This window comes from Macaca thibetana, chromosome 2 (genome assembly GCF_024542745.1).
Source record: "Macaca thibetana thibetana isolate TM-01 chromosome 2, ASM2454274v1, whole genome shotgun sequence".
Taxonomy (NCBI): domain Eukaryota; kingdom Metazoa; phylum Chordata; class Mammalia; order Primates; family Cercopithecidae; genus Macaca; species Macaca thibetana.
In genome coordinates this window covers 44,023,794-44,040,869 of record NC_065579.1, presented here as the reverse complement: position 1 = coordinate 44,040,869, position 17,076 = coordinate 44,023,794, and the positions used below count along the sequence as shown (strand labels likewise).

Below are 17,076 nucleotides of genomic sequence, written 5' to 3'. Positions count from 1 at the left end.
AGTTTTTAACAATTTTTCAACTGTTTTGGCATAAAGCCCATCTTAATACTATTGGGATCTTTCCACTTGAAAGCTAAATTACATTTCTGCATGTTATCTCCCTAGAACTTCACAACCAAGGGAATCCTTTATGCTGACATTATCATTTCATAGATGAAGATACTCAGGTAACAACAGGCTTGCAATTATTTGGGGCACAAATGCTAATTAGTGGTAGAACTAGGAAACAAGCATCTCTCCCTCTGAGGTAGCAATGCCAATCATTTCCTCTACCCAAACCCCTCCTCAGGGAACATGCCTACTCAAAGCCCTGAAGTGGACTGCCTTACAGTGACTTTTCCTCCAACCATATCAAATTAGATTGAAGTGGACATCTGACCCAAGTTTAGCCAAATTTTCTCTCTAGATTGTGGCAGAAAACTGAGTCAGATGTTGGAGGTGAGGAAGCCGTATGGTCACATAGACTCAAAAATTGGTGTGGCCTCTTTTAAGTCTCAAAAAGAGACTTGGAGCAGATTTACAGAGAGAAGCAGAGGAAGAGACATGTCTCATCAGACATACAAAAATAATACAATAGAATCTGAAAATAAAACGGTTTTTTTCTTTCCTTTATATTTTGCAAAGCGAATAGTTATTAAAATGAGAGGGAAGGACTGAGAGAAAACATTATTCACTTCATGAAAGGGAAAGAAAAAAACTAATTATTTAAACAGTGAGAACTTATACTGAATGAGCACAGTGAACATATGAATAGAAGAAATGATTAGTGGGTCTCAGTTTCCATGTGCCACCTGCAGTATCTATTGCTGTACTGTGTGGGGGAGGAGGGGGTCTACAGTTTAAAGATACAGTATATAGTTTTCATTTACCATGGCCCAGAATGCAAGCCTATTATTTTATGTGGTAGTCAACCAAAAACAAACAAACCACCCAAATACCTTTGGGTATTTTATAAGAAACTAAACTCTTTTCAAAAATAATTGTAACTTACGCAAAAAATTTTAACTTTTTATTTTGTATACTCATTTTACAGATGAACTTAGGCAAATTTTAATGTCTGTTGTTCTCAGAATCTAATCTCCACTTAAGATGCATCTCCTCTGCAAATGCCTGACAACTTTCTAGCTCACACTAGCAATGTAAAGTTCCCATACTGACATTCCAAGAAACTCTAGGAGCTTTCTAATGGCCTCTCCCATTTTCTTTAAGCAAATCTGAGCAGGCTTCTGTTCCTTACACTCAGATGTTGCTTAAGTGATACTCCTAATCTACTATCTTTTTTTTATGACTAATAGTACAGAATAGTGAAAGGTAGTAAAGGCACTGTGGTTAGGAGTTTTAGAATCAGATAGATCTCTTTTGGAATCAAGGCTCCACTACTTAGTAGTTTTGTAACTTTGGAGAAGACATTTAATCTCTGTGAATTTCATTTGCCTTATTTGTAAAATGGAGATGGTACTATTTACCTCATAATGCTACTCTGAAAGTTAAATGACATTAAGTACTTAGTACTGTGCTTAGGATATACTGATATAATTACTAATAGTAATTATCAGACTGAGTTCCTGTTGAATGCAATGTTTCATAGCTTTCACCTATTTCCCTATTAATTGCTCTTATGTTTCATGATATTTTTGTAAAATTTTACAGAGTTTATGGAAGCGAACAAATTTATCAACAAAGTAGGATTTGTATGAACCATGGGATGATTTTCTATCTTTTCTAGACTCATAAAGTTAGTTTAATATTCCCTTATCAGCACTGGGACAACATTTTCAGTGGTACCATATTAACCCGAAAAGTGTTATATGTCTCTCCCACCCCATAAAGTACTTTTCCTTCTAAAATCTATTTTAAATAGTGGGTAAATCTTATTAATATCATTTAAGACAAAAGAGTTGTAAAGTTTAATAACTCATGAAAATAACTTGCACAAAATTTTAAAATGACTATATTATATCTAATAGGTAACTGCCGTTTCCACAATTTTCATGTTTCATAGATGAGATATGTATCTCTCAAATGTGTACATATACATGCACATATGCATATATATGTGTATATCTATAAACATGCATACCCATGCGTATGTAATGCGTGTATATATACATATATATGCATATATATACGCACGCATATATACACCCACGCACCATCAAATAAAGGCTTGTGTCCCTGTATTAATCTCTAGTACCATCTCCAAGAATTCTATAGAGTATTCTATATAGACTTCTACCTTTTGAGAGCTGGAACTCTTAAACTGTTTAGCAAATTTACATAAAATTCATAAAATTTACGAGTTTTATAAAATTTAGTGGTTCATAAAATTTCAGTTTAAATGTTCAAAGCCTTTTCCTATCACGCCTTTTGTTAAAACTATTAAAAGAAAAACTGGTACTTTAAAACTTACATATCTGCCTTTCGGTAAGGGAATATTAGGGAAATAGCCACCAGATTGACTGGTGGTAAACAGACAATATTTTACATCTGTATAGCATTAACAGCTTTTAAACTATTCTTACAGATATTTCACTTAATTCTCAAAACCATACAAATCAAATATGGCAACTTCTATTCCCACTTTATAGAAATGAAATTCAATGTCATTTAAGTAACTACATATAAAAACTAGGACCTAAGTTTTCTGCCTTTTAATTTAAACCCTTTCCACTTCTTCACATTGCTTCTCACATGGATCATTTACAATACTGTACAACTGGGATTTGAATAATAACTACAGACATACGGAAAGACAAGAATATTAAAACATGGCAAAGTAGGTTAAACAGGAAAAGTATGTTATATTTTCCAGTTAAGAAGGGGTTTTAGTGCATAAATACTTAAGTTTTTGAGAATTTAATAATTAATCAGAATGCCTGAGAGATTATGAGGAAATGGAGACACAGGCACTTATTTGCAAATTATCTGTGGTGTGGGTGTAGCACTTTTTTCTTGTCTTAAACTTCTGTTTGAGTCACAGTGGCAAATTATAACTTCTTTTAGAGAGGAAGAATCCTGCTTGCAATTATGCCCTCGGGAAATGGTTTCACAATCCTTACCATATTTTATAAATAAATAAGGTTACAACAAAAACCTTTCAGACAGAAATAATAATTTCTAAGACAGAGCAACTCAGATTTTCTAAAAACAAATAGAAACTTCAGCTACATGGCTAAACACTTCTTTACCCACAGAATCTGAAAAAGGTCTCTTATTTTGGCAAAAAGAAAAAAAAGATTAAAGAGTAATGATACCCTTTCAAATAAAAAGCGAGGTGAACAACAGGAAAGGGTGGGTGTGGGAGTGAAGGCTGTGCACAGTGGGCTCAGGCAGGGTTTAAATGAATAACATTTCCCCAAGTCCAGTTTACTAGAGAGTAAACAGAGAATCCTGATCAGTACAGACAAAATCAGACTTCCAGGGATTCTCCCCAAAGTCAGAGTTAATAAAACACATACTTTCCCTTAAAACTTTTCCCCTCAAAGACAAAATAATAATTTGCTATTGTGACTCAAACAGAAGGTAAGAAAGAAATGCGCTAATCTCCCCAATTCTACACATATGCATATACATGAGCATTATTCTTGAAACAATATGACAAAGCCATTACCTTCCTGTTCTATATTACCCAAAAGTCTATAATATTTGATGCCAGAATTTAAATAAAGTATAATATGCTCTATTTACATGAACTAGTTTAATTAGTTCATTTTTTACTCATTTCCTGTGACAATCTCTTGTATTACATTAGCCTTAATATTTACCTGAACCTCTGAATTGGAGTCAACAGGCTGTAATGAAAACCAAGTTTCTTTGCCACTGTGATGACACAAGTCTTCTTTTTTGATGGCTACTTTTCCTACAGAAAATAAGTAAAACAATATAAGAAAACATGCTTTGTATAATACTAAGACTCATTAGCACTGTTTTATATAATACTTTATAGAAAATATTTTAAAATAATTTGTACCTATCGACATAAAAATAATTTTTATAAAGCATTTTTTCTACAATTTAAAGAATGAAAAAGTATCTCATTTCTCCTTGCCCCTTGGCAGACCTTTGTCTGGGTCATTTTGAATCAGGGGATTAGATAAAACCTCAGTTGTATTTACATGCAACTGCATTTTTTTAGTACTTATTCAGATTCATGTTTTTACCCAGAGTACACTCATTATAAAAAGCAAGGTACAATGGTAGTGCAAAGTAATCTTCCCAATTTTTTGACCCTATGAACAAATGACATGTTTTAGTAAGTTTTGAGCAGATGTATCTGCATTTAGTAAGAGTTTATAAATTCCAATTAAGAGAAAAGAAAAAACAGTATCATACATCATTAACAACAGTGAAAACTGACTTGAAAATTACGGGAGATTATAACAATTTTATTATTAAGAGTTTACTTTTAACAAAACATTGCAAACACTGATCATGTTGCTACAACACATACAAAAATTAAGCCAGTTTTCTAAAGAGTTTAAACCCTCTCAGAGGAAGATACAGTACAAAGAACAAAGTAGTATGAGAGGAAGAAACAGAAATGTTCTTATAATAAAGTATTTGCCATCTTGGTACAAAGCATTTCCTTCCTCAATTCAAGTTTTAAGAAGTAGACACAGTTTTGCATAAGACTGACGATTTATTCCAGGATTCTACACAAAAGTTTCAACAAAGGATATATAAAGTTAAAAGTAGTTCACTTTCTTTTGTCAAGTAAGAATTTTCATTTTATATGCCCTAATTCTACTTTATTTCCTTGTACTTATGACATACCTTGGTCTTTTAGTTCAACATTTGAAATCTTTAAGAAAATTGTAAAGAAATTTTTCTATCAAGATATGTCAACTTTTGTATATCAAGTGAAAAGGAAGGAACAGGAAAACAAACAAAAATTATGCTTAAAATTTTATTCTGGAATTAGATAATGGTGATGGTTACACAACTCTGTGAATATACTAAGGCCCCACCACATCATACACTTTTTTTAATTTCAAAAATATTTTAATTCACCCAAGCCATTAGTGCTGGAAAAAATTAAAAAAGATGTATTTTGAAATAATTTCAAACAGAGAAAAGTTGCAAGAAATGTACACCAAAAATTTCCATATTTTCTACTCATATTCCCCTACTGTTAACTTTTATAATGTTTCTCTCCCTCTAACATATATAATGATTCTTTTTCTGAACCACTGAAAAGCAAATATAATGTATACCTCAAAAGGGTTAATTTAATGGTATGTGAATTACATCTCAACAAAACTGTTATTTTTAGACTGCAACCACATTACAGTTTTTGATAAGCTTCTCATTCATGTCTTGGAATTAAAACTATAAAGACAACTGATAGATCTAATTTTAAAGAAAATACTAAAGTACACAGCTATATTTTATTAAAGAATGGTAACTGTATTAAAAAAATACAATCGAAGGAGGCCTATTGTAAATTCATCTTTATATGTCTATTAATACATGAAGTGAAAACACAAAATTTTAAAATAAATTGGTCCTGATAACAAATACATATCTTCCCAACTTTCTTTTGAATACTTGGGATAAAATGTAATCTGAAGATCAAAATCTTTTTTTTTTTTTTTTTTTGAGACGGAGTCTCACGCTGTTGCCCAGGCTGGAGTGCAGTGGCGCGATCTCGGCTCACTGCAAGCTCCGCCTCCTGGGTTCCCGCCATTCTCCTGCCTCAGCCTCCTGAGTAGCTGGGACTACAGGCGCCCACAACCGCGCCCGGCTAATTTTTTGTATTTTTAGTAGAGATGGGGTTTCACTGTGGTCTCGATCTCCTGACCTTGTGATCCGCCCGCCTCGGCCTCCCAAAGTGCTGGGATTACAGGCTTGAGCCACCGCGCCCGGCCTGAAGATCAAAATCTTTATGTGAATATATAGCATTTATAGTTCATTCAAATCACATAGAAAATGACACTAGGGAAATAATGTATTTTAGTTCTCTTTTGGCTAAATTTAAGATTAAAATGGTGGGAAAACAGAAATTCTTATAGTATTAAATACACAGATTAAAAGCCAAATATAAAATTCAGGCACTAACTAGAATACTCAAATATTCCTTAAACTGCAGGAAGAATTTAGGTTAAGAGACAAAATCATACAAATCTCTGGATATGTTTTATCTATGAATTGTATCAAATTCCTGGCAAATATGGCTTAGGATATAAAATTATGATAAAGTATTCAATATTGCACACCACAAATGATTACCACAATTTTATCAAGTAGTCCTAATTACCACTGATTCCACACCAGATGTAAATAAAATGTTAAGGCAATGCATAACAGTTTGATACTGAAAAATACATATGTACATACAGAAATACATCTATACATCCTATAGCTGAAGCTCTTACCTTTTGAGAACCATTCCCCTCCCTGTAAGAATTTTTGTAACTATGTATCTTTTATGTCCTCTCCCCAGGAAAAGGCACAGATAATATCTGGCACATAATTCTAAGAGAGTTTACTTACCATCCAGAAACAAATCAGTAGACTTCTGGTGAAATTTCTACTTTACAATTTCCATAACTTTTAGTTTTGCACACAACTTATGAATATGTATATAGATGTACATATGTACATACATATAATACATGCAAACATCACTAAAACAAGTCCCAAACTCAAAAAGAGGGTTTTTTACAAAGTTTATTTAGGAGTTTACTGGTTTGACAAATTCATTCCCTCATTCAACAATCACAATGGCACTGTGTTATTTGATTTCCAGGCTTCCCTAACCACACTTTATTTAACTAACAATGCTGCTAAAAACTAGAGTAGAAATTTACCTGTCCTATTTATGACTCACTACTCTCAGATCACTGTAAATACTTCTCGTCTGTCACAGATGCCTTCCCAAAAGAGAATCCTCTCTTAGTCACACAGGTAATATATTCTAAAGCAAGCTGCCTCCTCCTCCTATTCCGCATCTTGAGTATCATGACATTCACTGTCACTGAAGAGTTGAATGTTTCTTGTCCTACGAGAGGGAAATCCTTCTCTGACTAGCTGCATAAATAAGCCATTTATGAGTTGAGAATACTCTGTAATTTTATTAACAGCTCTTATTCTTAAGTTCCTTTTTAAGATGTCAGTTTCCAATATGTAAAGATCTAGTTGCATGAGGCTAGTTGGCCTGAAGAAGCAGGGAAGAAAGAGTACGTGATCCCGCAAAGTCAGAGAAAATGACATACAAGAATGGCACAGGAAAATAAGAAAAATATTTGAAGTCATTAGGTAGCAGGATACCTACAACATGTCCAGCACTTTATTAGGCAATATAACATATAAAAAGAAATATATATCATCAGCCCAAGGGAATAAAACAGGGAAGGGGGAGAGGGAAAGAGAGACAAAGAATGGAGGAGGAAAAAAGGTGGGAGGATAAATGAGAAGGAAGTACGAGAGAGGGAAAAGAAAGGGATGGGGAAGGAAGGAACAAGTTTCTGAAACACAAATAGAATTTTAAAAAATGCCTAATGATTCTGATTTGTTGTTTTATCATTAAACTGGCAGGCATTAACAGTAAAAGGTAGACAGCCCGATACAAAGGAAAGAGCACTGAACTGAAAGAAAAGCCAGCATTTACTGAATCTCTACCAGGTAGGAGATATTCTTATATATTTTCTTGTTTAATTTCACTAACAATCTTGGAGGTAGAGGGTATAATCACCATCTTACAGATGAGGAAAGCTGAACAATATTTTTAAACTTGCCGTTAACAGGTGCTGAAGTCAGATTTCGAAACCAAAGTATGCCTGTTTGTGTTCCTTCCAACACAAACACTAATTCCATAACCTAGTGTCAATTCTGTTGCTTATCAGCTGTGCAATCTTGGATGAATTACTCAAACTCTACATCTGATGTGGCTCCTCTGCATTAGAATGACTTTTAACGATCTTAAAAATCTTTTTTGTGCCTCTAATAGTCCCAAAGATGTATGTTTAATGTTTACTATTTTCTTTTATTTATGTTTTTTAAATATATTGTTTTTTTTGAGACAGGGTCTTGCTTTGCTGCCCAGGATGGAGTGTAGTGGCATAATTACAGCTCACTGCAGCCTCAACCTCCTGGGCTCAGGTGATCCTCCCACTTCAGCCTCCCAAGTAGCTGGAAGTAATTTTTATAGTTGGTCCCAGATGGCTAATATTTATAGTTTTTGTAGAGATAGGTTTTTACCATGTTGCCCAAGCTGGTCTTGAACTTTTGAGCTTAAGCAGTCCAACGGCCTTGGCCTCCCAAAGTGCTGGGATTATAGACATGAGTCACTGTGGCCAGCTGTTGATTACTATTTTAAACAAAGTTAATCCATTATTTCACCAGCTATGAAATTACCAACTTCAAAAAAAATCAAACACGGCTGGATGCAGTGGTGCATACCTGTAGTTCCAAGTACCTGGGAGGCTGAGACAGGAGGATTGCTTGAGCCCAGGAGTTCAAGTCTAGCCTGGGCAACACAGTGAGACTCCCGTCTCTTAACAAAAAAAAAAAAAGAAAAGAAACAAACGTCCCAACAAATCATTTAAAGTTAGTACTTCATTTCCTCACTGTCCTGACAAACTTATGGACAGAAAGCGCTTAAAACCAAACATATAGTATACACCAGATGCTGTATTAGTTCCTTAAAATCAGACAAAGAAAGGAAACATGAAAGGAAATGAAGGAACTGTGGGCACAGAAACCACCTTTGTTGATCATTAAGTAAAAAAAGCATTTTTAGCTTTCTAATATCATTTTTCAGTAGCATTTTCTTGCTATCAGTAAATACTGTGTTACCCTTGGGACCCATTTTTAGATACAATATATTTTTAGAAATTTCAGCCTGATACAATTCACCAATTGGCAAAATCCTGATAGTCCTGTTCCTACTTGGGCACTAGTGGAAATGGCTAAAAGAGGAGATAAAAACAGTGACAGGCCGGGCACGGTGGCTCACGCCTGTAATCCCAGCACTTTGGGAGGCTGAGGTGGGCTGACTGCCTGAGCTCAGGACTTCAAGACCAGCCTGGGCAACACAGTGAAACCCCATCTCTACTAAAATACAAAAAATTAGCTGCGTGTGGCGGTGTGCACCTGTAGTCCCAGCTACTAGGGAGGCTGAGGCAAGAGAATTGCTTGAACCCAGGAGGCGGAGGTTGCAGTAAGATGAGATCATGCCACACCACTGCACTCCAGCCTGGGTGACAGAGCAAGACTCCATCTCAAACAAACAAACAAACAAACAAACAAAAACAGTGACAAATGTTACTGCCTATATAAAAATGAAACAGGACCAGAGGACTGAACAAATTCTGGCAGATAGTCAACAGCAGCATTTAGAGACAACGGCAGCACTTCAAAGACTCAGAGTAGGAGGTTTCGATAGATACATTTTGGTCTTTGTGGTAGACTGGTATATTAATGGCCTCCATAACTCCTGGTATCTACACCATTGTGTGGTCCCCTATAGCAATGACCCTAATACAATCACAATGGCACTGTGTTATTTGCTTTCCAGACTTCCCTAACCACACTGTATTTAACCTCAGCTCACTGCAACCTCTGCCTCCCGGGTTCAAGTGATTCTTCTGCCTCAGCCTCCCAACTAGCTGGGACTACAGGTGCGTGTCGCCACGCCAGGCTAATTTTTGTATTTTTAGTAGAGATGGGGTTTCACCACATTGGCCAGGCTGGTCTCAAACTCCTGACCTTGTGATCTGCCCACCTCGGCCTCCCAAAGTGTTGGGATTACAGGCATGAGCCACAGCACCTGGCCAAATAATTCTTAATTTTTTAAGCTGTAGGAGACTTGACCATGTTCCAAATAAAAAAGAAAATGGAGATGAAATTTAGGACACTAAAAAGAAAGAGAATAATAAATGTAACTTAGACCTCTGCCTATGATTAAAATACAAATAGTGGTGCAAAGATCAGGAATGTGACACATATGTGGCTAGTTAGCTTTGTTCTAGCTCATGCCCACAGATCACACTCCAGTCTGACAATTATTTAAAAATTGTATTTATTGGCCAGGTGCAGTGGCTCGTGCCTGTAATCCCAGCACTTTGGGAGGCCAAGGCAGGCAGATCACAAGGTCAGGAGATTGAGACCATCCTGGCTAACATGGTGAAACCCGGTCTCTATTAAAAACACAAAAAAAACTAGCCAGGCGTGGTGGCGGGTTCCTGTAGTCCCAGCTATTCGGGAGGCTGAGGCAGGAGAATGGCATGAACTCAGGAGGCGGAGCTTGCAGTGAGCTGAGATCGTGCCACTGCACTCCAGCCTGGGTGACAGAGCGAGACTACGTCAAAAAAAAAAAAAAAAAAAAAAAGAAATATATTTATCGGTCACTGATATGGTTTGACTCTGTGTCCCCACTCAAATGTCATGTCAAACTGTAACTCCACTGTTGGAGGAGGGGCCTGGCATAAAGTGATTGAATCATGGGGTAGACATCCCCTTGCTGTTCTCATGACAGTAAGTTCTCATGAGATCTGCTTATTGTAAAAGTGTGTAGCGCTTCCCAACTCTCCTCTCTCCTGCCAGCCAGGTGAAGATGTGCTTGCTTCCCCTTTGCCTTCCACTCCTGTAAGTTTCCTGAGGCCTTCCAGAAGCAGAAGCCATTACAGTCTGAAAAACTGTGAGCCAATTAAACCTATATTCTTTATAAATTACCCAGTCTCAGGTATGTCTTTATGGCAGTGTGAGAATGGACTAATATAGTCACTAATACAGACAGGAAGAAAATGTACAAATAGATTAAAGTGAATTATTACTTCTATTAGAAAAACCCCCAAAACAGATGTTCTTTGAAGGATGAAAACTGCAATCTTTCTATAAAAACATTATTTGAACCACTAAACAAATACCTATCCAACATTACTAAATGTAAGGTACTCTGTAAGAAAGAGTCCCTGCCCAGCCGGGCGCGGTAGCTCATGCCTGTAATCCTGACACTCTGGGATGCTGAGGCAGGTGGATCACCTGAGGCCAGGAGTTTAAGACCAGCCTGGCCAACATGGTGAAACCCCATTTCTGCTAAAAATACAAAAATTAGCTAGGCATGGTGGCACATGCCTGTAATCCCAGCTACTCAGGAGGCTGAGACAGGAGAATCATGTGAACCCGGGAAGTAGAGGTTGCAGTGAGCCGAGATCGCACCACTGCAGTCCAGCCTGGGGGAGAGAGCAAGATTCTGTCTCAAAAAAACAAAAAGAATCCCTGCCCTTTTAAATATCACATTTAACTAGAGAACCTAGATATGAAACAGCCAACTAATGAATAAGCATAATGAGTACCATGGAAAGGGAACAATCAGGTATTATAAAAACATATGATATAGTGACTAGGGGAGCTGCAAAGGCCTCCCTGAGAAAGTGTCATATAAGCTGAACATACAAATTAAAAATGAAATTTCACAAATGAACATGTAGTCTAGAGAAAAAGATTACAGATGTTCAGCATATATTATTCTGCAGTTTTCAACACTATACTAAGAGAACAAATGAATATAAACATTAACATTGTGATTAAAGACAATTATGAATAGTACATACCTATACGAAGATCTCTTTGTAAAACATTCTTATCATAAACATAGAAAGACAAATACTGGAAAGTTCTTGGAATCTCAAAGTAAAATTCTTCACTGAAAAATGGGCTAGAAAGAAAAGGAAAGCTCATTACTTCAAATAATATAAAACAATTAAATAATAATTAATATCACCTTCAATAATAATAGTATAAATACTCAAATAATATCACTTTTTTTTTTTTTTGAGACAGAGTCTTGCTCTGTCACCTGGCTGGAGTCCAGTGGTGCGATTTCAGCTCACTGCAACCTCCAGCCCCAAGGTTCAAGTGATTCTCCTGCCTCAGCCTCCTGAGTAACTGGGACTACAGGCGCATGCCACCACGCCCAGCTAATTTTTGTATTTTTAGTAGAGACAGGGTTTCACCATGTTGGCCAGGATGATCTCGATCTCTTGACCTCATGATCCCAAAGTACTCAGCCTCCCAAAGTACTGGGATTACAGGCATGGGCCACTGCTCCTAGCCAAATAATACCACTTTCAATAAGTTAATGAAATGATGGACTAAAATGCCATTGAAAAGAACTTGAAAAGCCCCAAAATAATTATCAATGCTAAATTTCAACTAAGTTCTATATAAACCAAGCTGAACACTGAGGGGATCTAAATTGCCAGTATGAGTTCTGAACAAATAGCTTTTCAGCAGTCCTGTGGATAGAAGATACAGTAACTGCCTGGAGTCATGCTCACCTAAGGTGGACCATTTGAGAGCTGAGGATAGTGTCATTCATACCATCCTTGTCTTAGAAATGTGTAAAGCTGTATTATTTACAATACATAAAACCTTAAACAGCTAATGTTACATGAAAGGTTACTTCAAAATATTTTTTTAAATTAAAATAAGCTATTTAAAAAAAATTAAAATATGCTATTTTAAAATCAACTTTAAAAATATTTTTAAAAAATTAAAACAAGCTATTTTTAAATCAATTTTATTGAGGTATAAGTTACACACAATAAAAATCCAATTTAAAGTATAGAGGTTGATGACTTCTGATAAATTTATACAACTGTGTAGCTTCCACCCCAATCAAAATACAGGACACTGCTATCTCCCCAGAGAGTTCTCTTATGCCCCTCCTTCAGTTACCCCACCATACCTGCCCCAACCTGTGATGTGTTTTCTATCACTATAGATCTATCCTAAAATCTCACATAAATAGAATCATATAGTATGTATTCATGTTGAGCTTTGTTCATTCAGCTTAACGTCTGTGAGAATTTTTCAATGTTGTTGTGTATATAGTAGTTCAACTGTTTTAACTGCTGCATAGTATTCCATTGCATTCCAAATCCATTCTCCTAGTGATGTTATTTAAATTGTTTCCAGTTTGACCTATCAAAAGTAGAGCTGCTATGAACATTCTTATAGAAAGCTTTTTCTAGACACATGCTTTTGATTACTGAGAGTGCAACTGCTGAGTTAAAAAGTAGGTGAATGTGTAATTTACAAGAAACCGTCAAACTGCTTTCAAAGTGGTTGTACTGTTTTACACTCCTAACAGCAATGCTCCAGTTGTTCCATATCTCGGTACTGACAGTCCTTAACTTTAGCTATTCTAGTGAATATAACATGATAAATGCATACACCTATGTAATCCCTATCTTTATAAGCAAGATATAAAACATTTTTATCTCCCCAGAAAGTTCCCTTGTGACTCTGTAATCACTCCCACCATATTCTTACAGGCAACCAGCGATATGATTTCTATCACTGCAGATTCTGTTGTAGAATCTATAGTGACAAAAATGGTTTTAAATTGATTTCCTGATGACTAACAATGTTCAATACGTTTTCATGTGCTCTTGGCCATATCTTTTCTGAAATATCTGTTAAAGTATTCTCCCCATATTTTAAATGGCCATCTGTCTTCTTTTGAGTTATTAGGATTTTTGTTTTTAAATAAATTCTGGATACAAGTCTTTTGTCAGACTACTTTCTCCCAGGTGTGGCTTGCCATTTAATTTTCTTGACAGTGTCTTAAAGAAAAGGAGCCTCTAAGTTTGATAAAATCTAATTTACCAATTTTCATCTTTTATAATTAGTAGTGCTTCTTGCATTCAAAGTAAGGAAACTTTGCCCATTCTCATGTTGCAAAGCTTATTTTTATAAGTTCATTTTAAGAAGGTCATTTTGATATATTTATTCCTCTATGATTCTTCTATGAAGATGTGAATCTCTGAAATGATAGTTTCTTTTGTCAAGTGCACCTCTTTCCTGAGAAAGTTTAAAGAACACAAAGATTCTCTAAAAATATCACTATGAAATGCAGTGTCTTTATGATGTCATAACTAAATGAGAAACTGAAACATAAAGTAAAACACTCCTACAGAAGTCATATCTGATCTTGTCTAGAAAACAGTTGGTTCAGTCTTTTAGTTGTTAAAATGCCTGGTGAACTTTTGTCACTGTATTTTTCCCTTCAAATGTAACCAAAATAAACTTTTAAAAGGTGGTCTCACAAAGTAACTAGAGCCTTCTAATTAATTTCAACATAGAAATCAATGCAAAAAGAACTATTAGTCAAACACATGATATGAAAGACAAGTGTAGGTATTTATCTCTTTGCATTATTTTATAAACAATTATAAATGCAGAATTTCCTTTATATATTACATCCACATTCAAATATTATGTTTAAAGTACATTCTAAAGCCAAATAATAATATGAGAATTAAGACTAAAGATTTCAAGTTTACTACTTGAAATGTTTTTGGGCTACTGAAGTATTTTCAGTTTTATACAATACCTTTTCTAAGAAGAACTCGACATTTAAAATTATAAAAAATGAAATAAAGACATAAAAGGAATCTTCAAAGGCAAATGTAAAAGAAAGATGTTTTTAAAAAGGCATCAAAAACAGATCCCTAAAATACAACTGACCAAAATATGATTCAGATAAGGCATGGCATTCAATATTTCATCTACCACGTGCTCATTCCAATAATACCCCACACCTTGTTTTTTTTTTTTTTTTTTTTTTCCTGAGACGGAGTTTCACTCTTGTTGCCCAGGCTAGAGTCCAATGGCATAATCTTGGCTCACCGCAACCTCCGCCCCCGGGTTCAAGCGATTCTACTGCCTCAGCCTCCCAAGTAGCTGGGATTACAGGCATCCAGCACCACACCCAACTAATTTTTGTATTTTTCGTAGAGACAGGATTTCACCATGTTGCGCAGGCTGGTTTCGAACTCCTGACCTCAAGTGATCTGCTCGCCTCTATCTCCCAAAGTGCTAGGATTACAGGTGTGAGCCACCGCACCCGCCTCCTTATTTTGACTTTTGTCTCTGAACAAGATTCTCAGCACAGCTCTGCACCAGAATTATGTTCACATTACTACAGTGCAGACATGGTATATTCCAATTTTATGAATTAGAATTTAATATGATACTCTCAAAGGGCAATTACACTTTCAAAGATTAGACATCTATCTGAGAATTCATTCCCCGATAATGCACTAATAAATTAAGCAACCTGTATGAACTTTAAGTAACTTATTCTTTAGATAAATAGAATAAACATGTACTTTGAGGAAAGTTCAAACGAATAGGCAATATCTAGCCTGTCACATGAAAAAAACTTTTCTTCAGAAAACAAAGACAAAATTAGGAACAAGTAAGAGGAAGACAACATTTTGAGACGATGAAAAGCTACATGAAAGCAAGCACTGTTTCTATCTTGTCTTCCTGATTATTATAATCTGGAAAAGGCATAATATTGACCGATCTATATAGTAAAAATCATAATTTATCAATTTTTCTACCAACCTTAAAGATTTTTCCACAACTTGGGTACGATAAACTTCTTCCTGGTCCAAATTAATGGTACAGAAACAATCTCTCATTTTGTGGGGTCCAAGATATGGCAATAAATTTTTTGCTTCACCTGTTGGCACAAAATTTGAAATTGTTATTAAATATCATGAACTGCTTCATACTAAGCCTTATATAGGATGACTTCAATCTGAAACAACATATTAATGTGGCACAGAAAAAAAAACCACTAGTGATTAGAGAAAGATCAAGTTGGTCTAAAGGAGACTGGTAAGAGTGAAGGGAGGGGCTGTGTATAAAGATTGAGATTCCTTTTTATATTATGTAATTGCATCCCCACTCCTATGAAAGGGCAATCCCTCTACTTGTGCTCTCTATCCCATCCCACCAGTGCTACCTCAAGGACTTTACTCCACAATTAATCTTTCTTTCCTGAATCACCATTAATTTTCCTCTCTAGTGGATCATTCCCATCAGCATATAAACAATGATGGGAATTTCTCAACTTAAAAAAAAGCACACAAAAAGAAAAGAAAAAAAACTTCTTAAAAGCATCATCTCTAGTCATTGTCTCTTCATTCTTACCTTCCATTTATTCTTCAACCCTCTCCAATCAACTTCTGAACCCACCATGACACTAAAACTAATCTAGCTGAGGACACTAATGCCTTCCACATTGCCAAATCAATGGTCACTTCCCTGTTTTCATCATATCCGGCCACGCAGCATGATTTAACACAAATGAACATTAATATCCCTCCTTAAAATGCTCTCTTCTCTTGGCTTCCACAACACAGTATTTCTGACTTTTCTCCTACATCACTGGCGCTCTGCTGACTTCTCCCCCTACCTACCTCTAAACATGCAATGCCTCAATTCCAGACCACCTTCTCTTCCTTCTCTTTGCCAACTCTGTAGTATATGGTGGTAATGCTGACGCCTCCCAGATCTGCAACACCAGGTCTAACCTCTCCTCAACAAACACTAGATGTGACTATTCAAGTGTCTCCTTGGATATCCAGTAGGCATTTCAAATTTAATAAGTCCCAGAAAAACCATCAGATTTCCTTCCCTAAAACATGCCCTTTCCCCAGTTTACCATTTTCCTCTCTTACGCTCACCATCCTCCTACTACTTCCCCAAACTTCCATACCCAGTCCCTTAGCAAATCCAGCAGACCTCCAAAATAAATCCCAAATCCAACCAGTTCTCTTTGCCTTGACTAGAATCACCAAGCCCAAGCCACCATAATCTTTTATTTGGGCAAACATGAGAGTTGCCTAACTAGTGCCCCTGCTTCCACTTTTGGCCCTCCTACAGTCCATTCTCCATCAAGCAGTGTGATACTTGAAACATATTCTTTAGGTTACTCACTCACTCCCCTCCTCCAATACCACACCATTTCACTTAGAATAAAATTATCATTCTATACCCCAGTCTACAAAGCCCTACTCAATGGTCTCTCTGATCTCTTCTCCTTCCCTTCCCCCAACCCCGGTCAGTGTTTACTTTTTTTTCATTCATCACCTATGCCACATCATGTTCAAGTTTAGGGCTTTTGTCTGGAACACCACACTCCTAGAGATCTTCAATGGCTAGTGCCTTATCATTCAGTCTCAGCTCAAATATTACTAACTCAGAGAAATCTTCCTTGACTATTCTATCTAAAGCACATAGTTCTGCTACCATATTCTATCTCTCCATTTTGTT

General features: G+C 36.1%; 1 protein-coding gene across 3 annotated transcripts in view; it reads right to left on the bottom strand.

Moving 5' to 3' along the window:
- The window catches only part of RASA2 (RAS p21 protein activator 2), a 125,246-nt gene that overhangs the window by 84,314 nt on the left and 23,856 nt on the right, over positions 1-17,076 (bottom strand). For 2 of the 3 annotated variants that reach the window (XM_050778073.1, XM_050778077.1), the window contains exons 2-4: positions 15,361-15,478; positions 11,556-11,659; positions 3,765-3,859 (exon numbers count right to left, since the gene is read on the bottom strand). In XM_050778073.1, coding sequence (XP_050634030.1) covers positions 3,765-3,859; positions 11,556-11,659; positions 15,361-15,478 — 317 coding nt within the window. Of the gene's footprint in view, positions 1-3,764; positions 3,860-11,555; positions 11,660-15,360; positions 15,479-17,076 lie in introns of those variants that run through there. The other variant, XM_050778082.1, reaches the window with a different exon arrangement.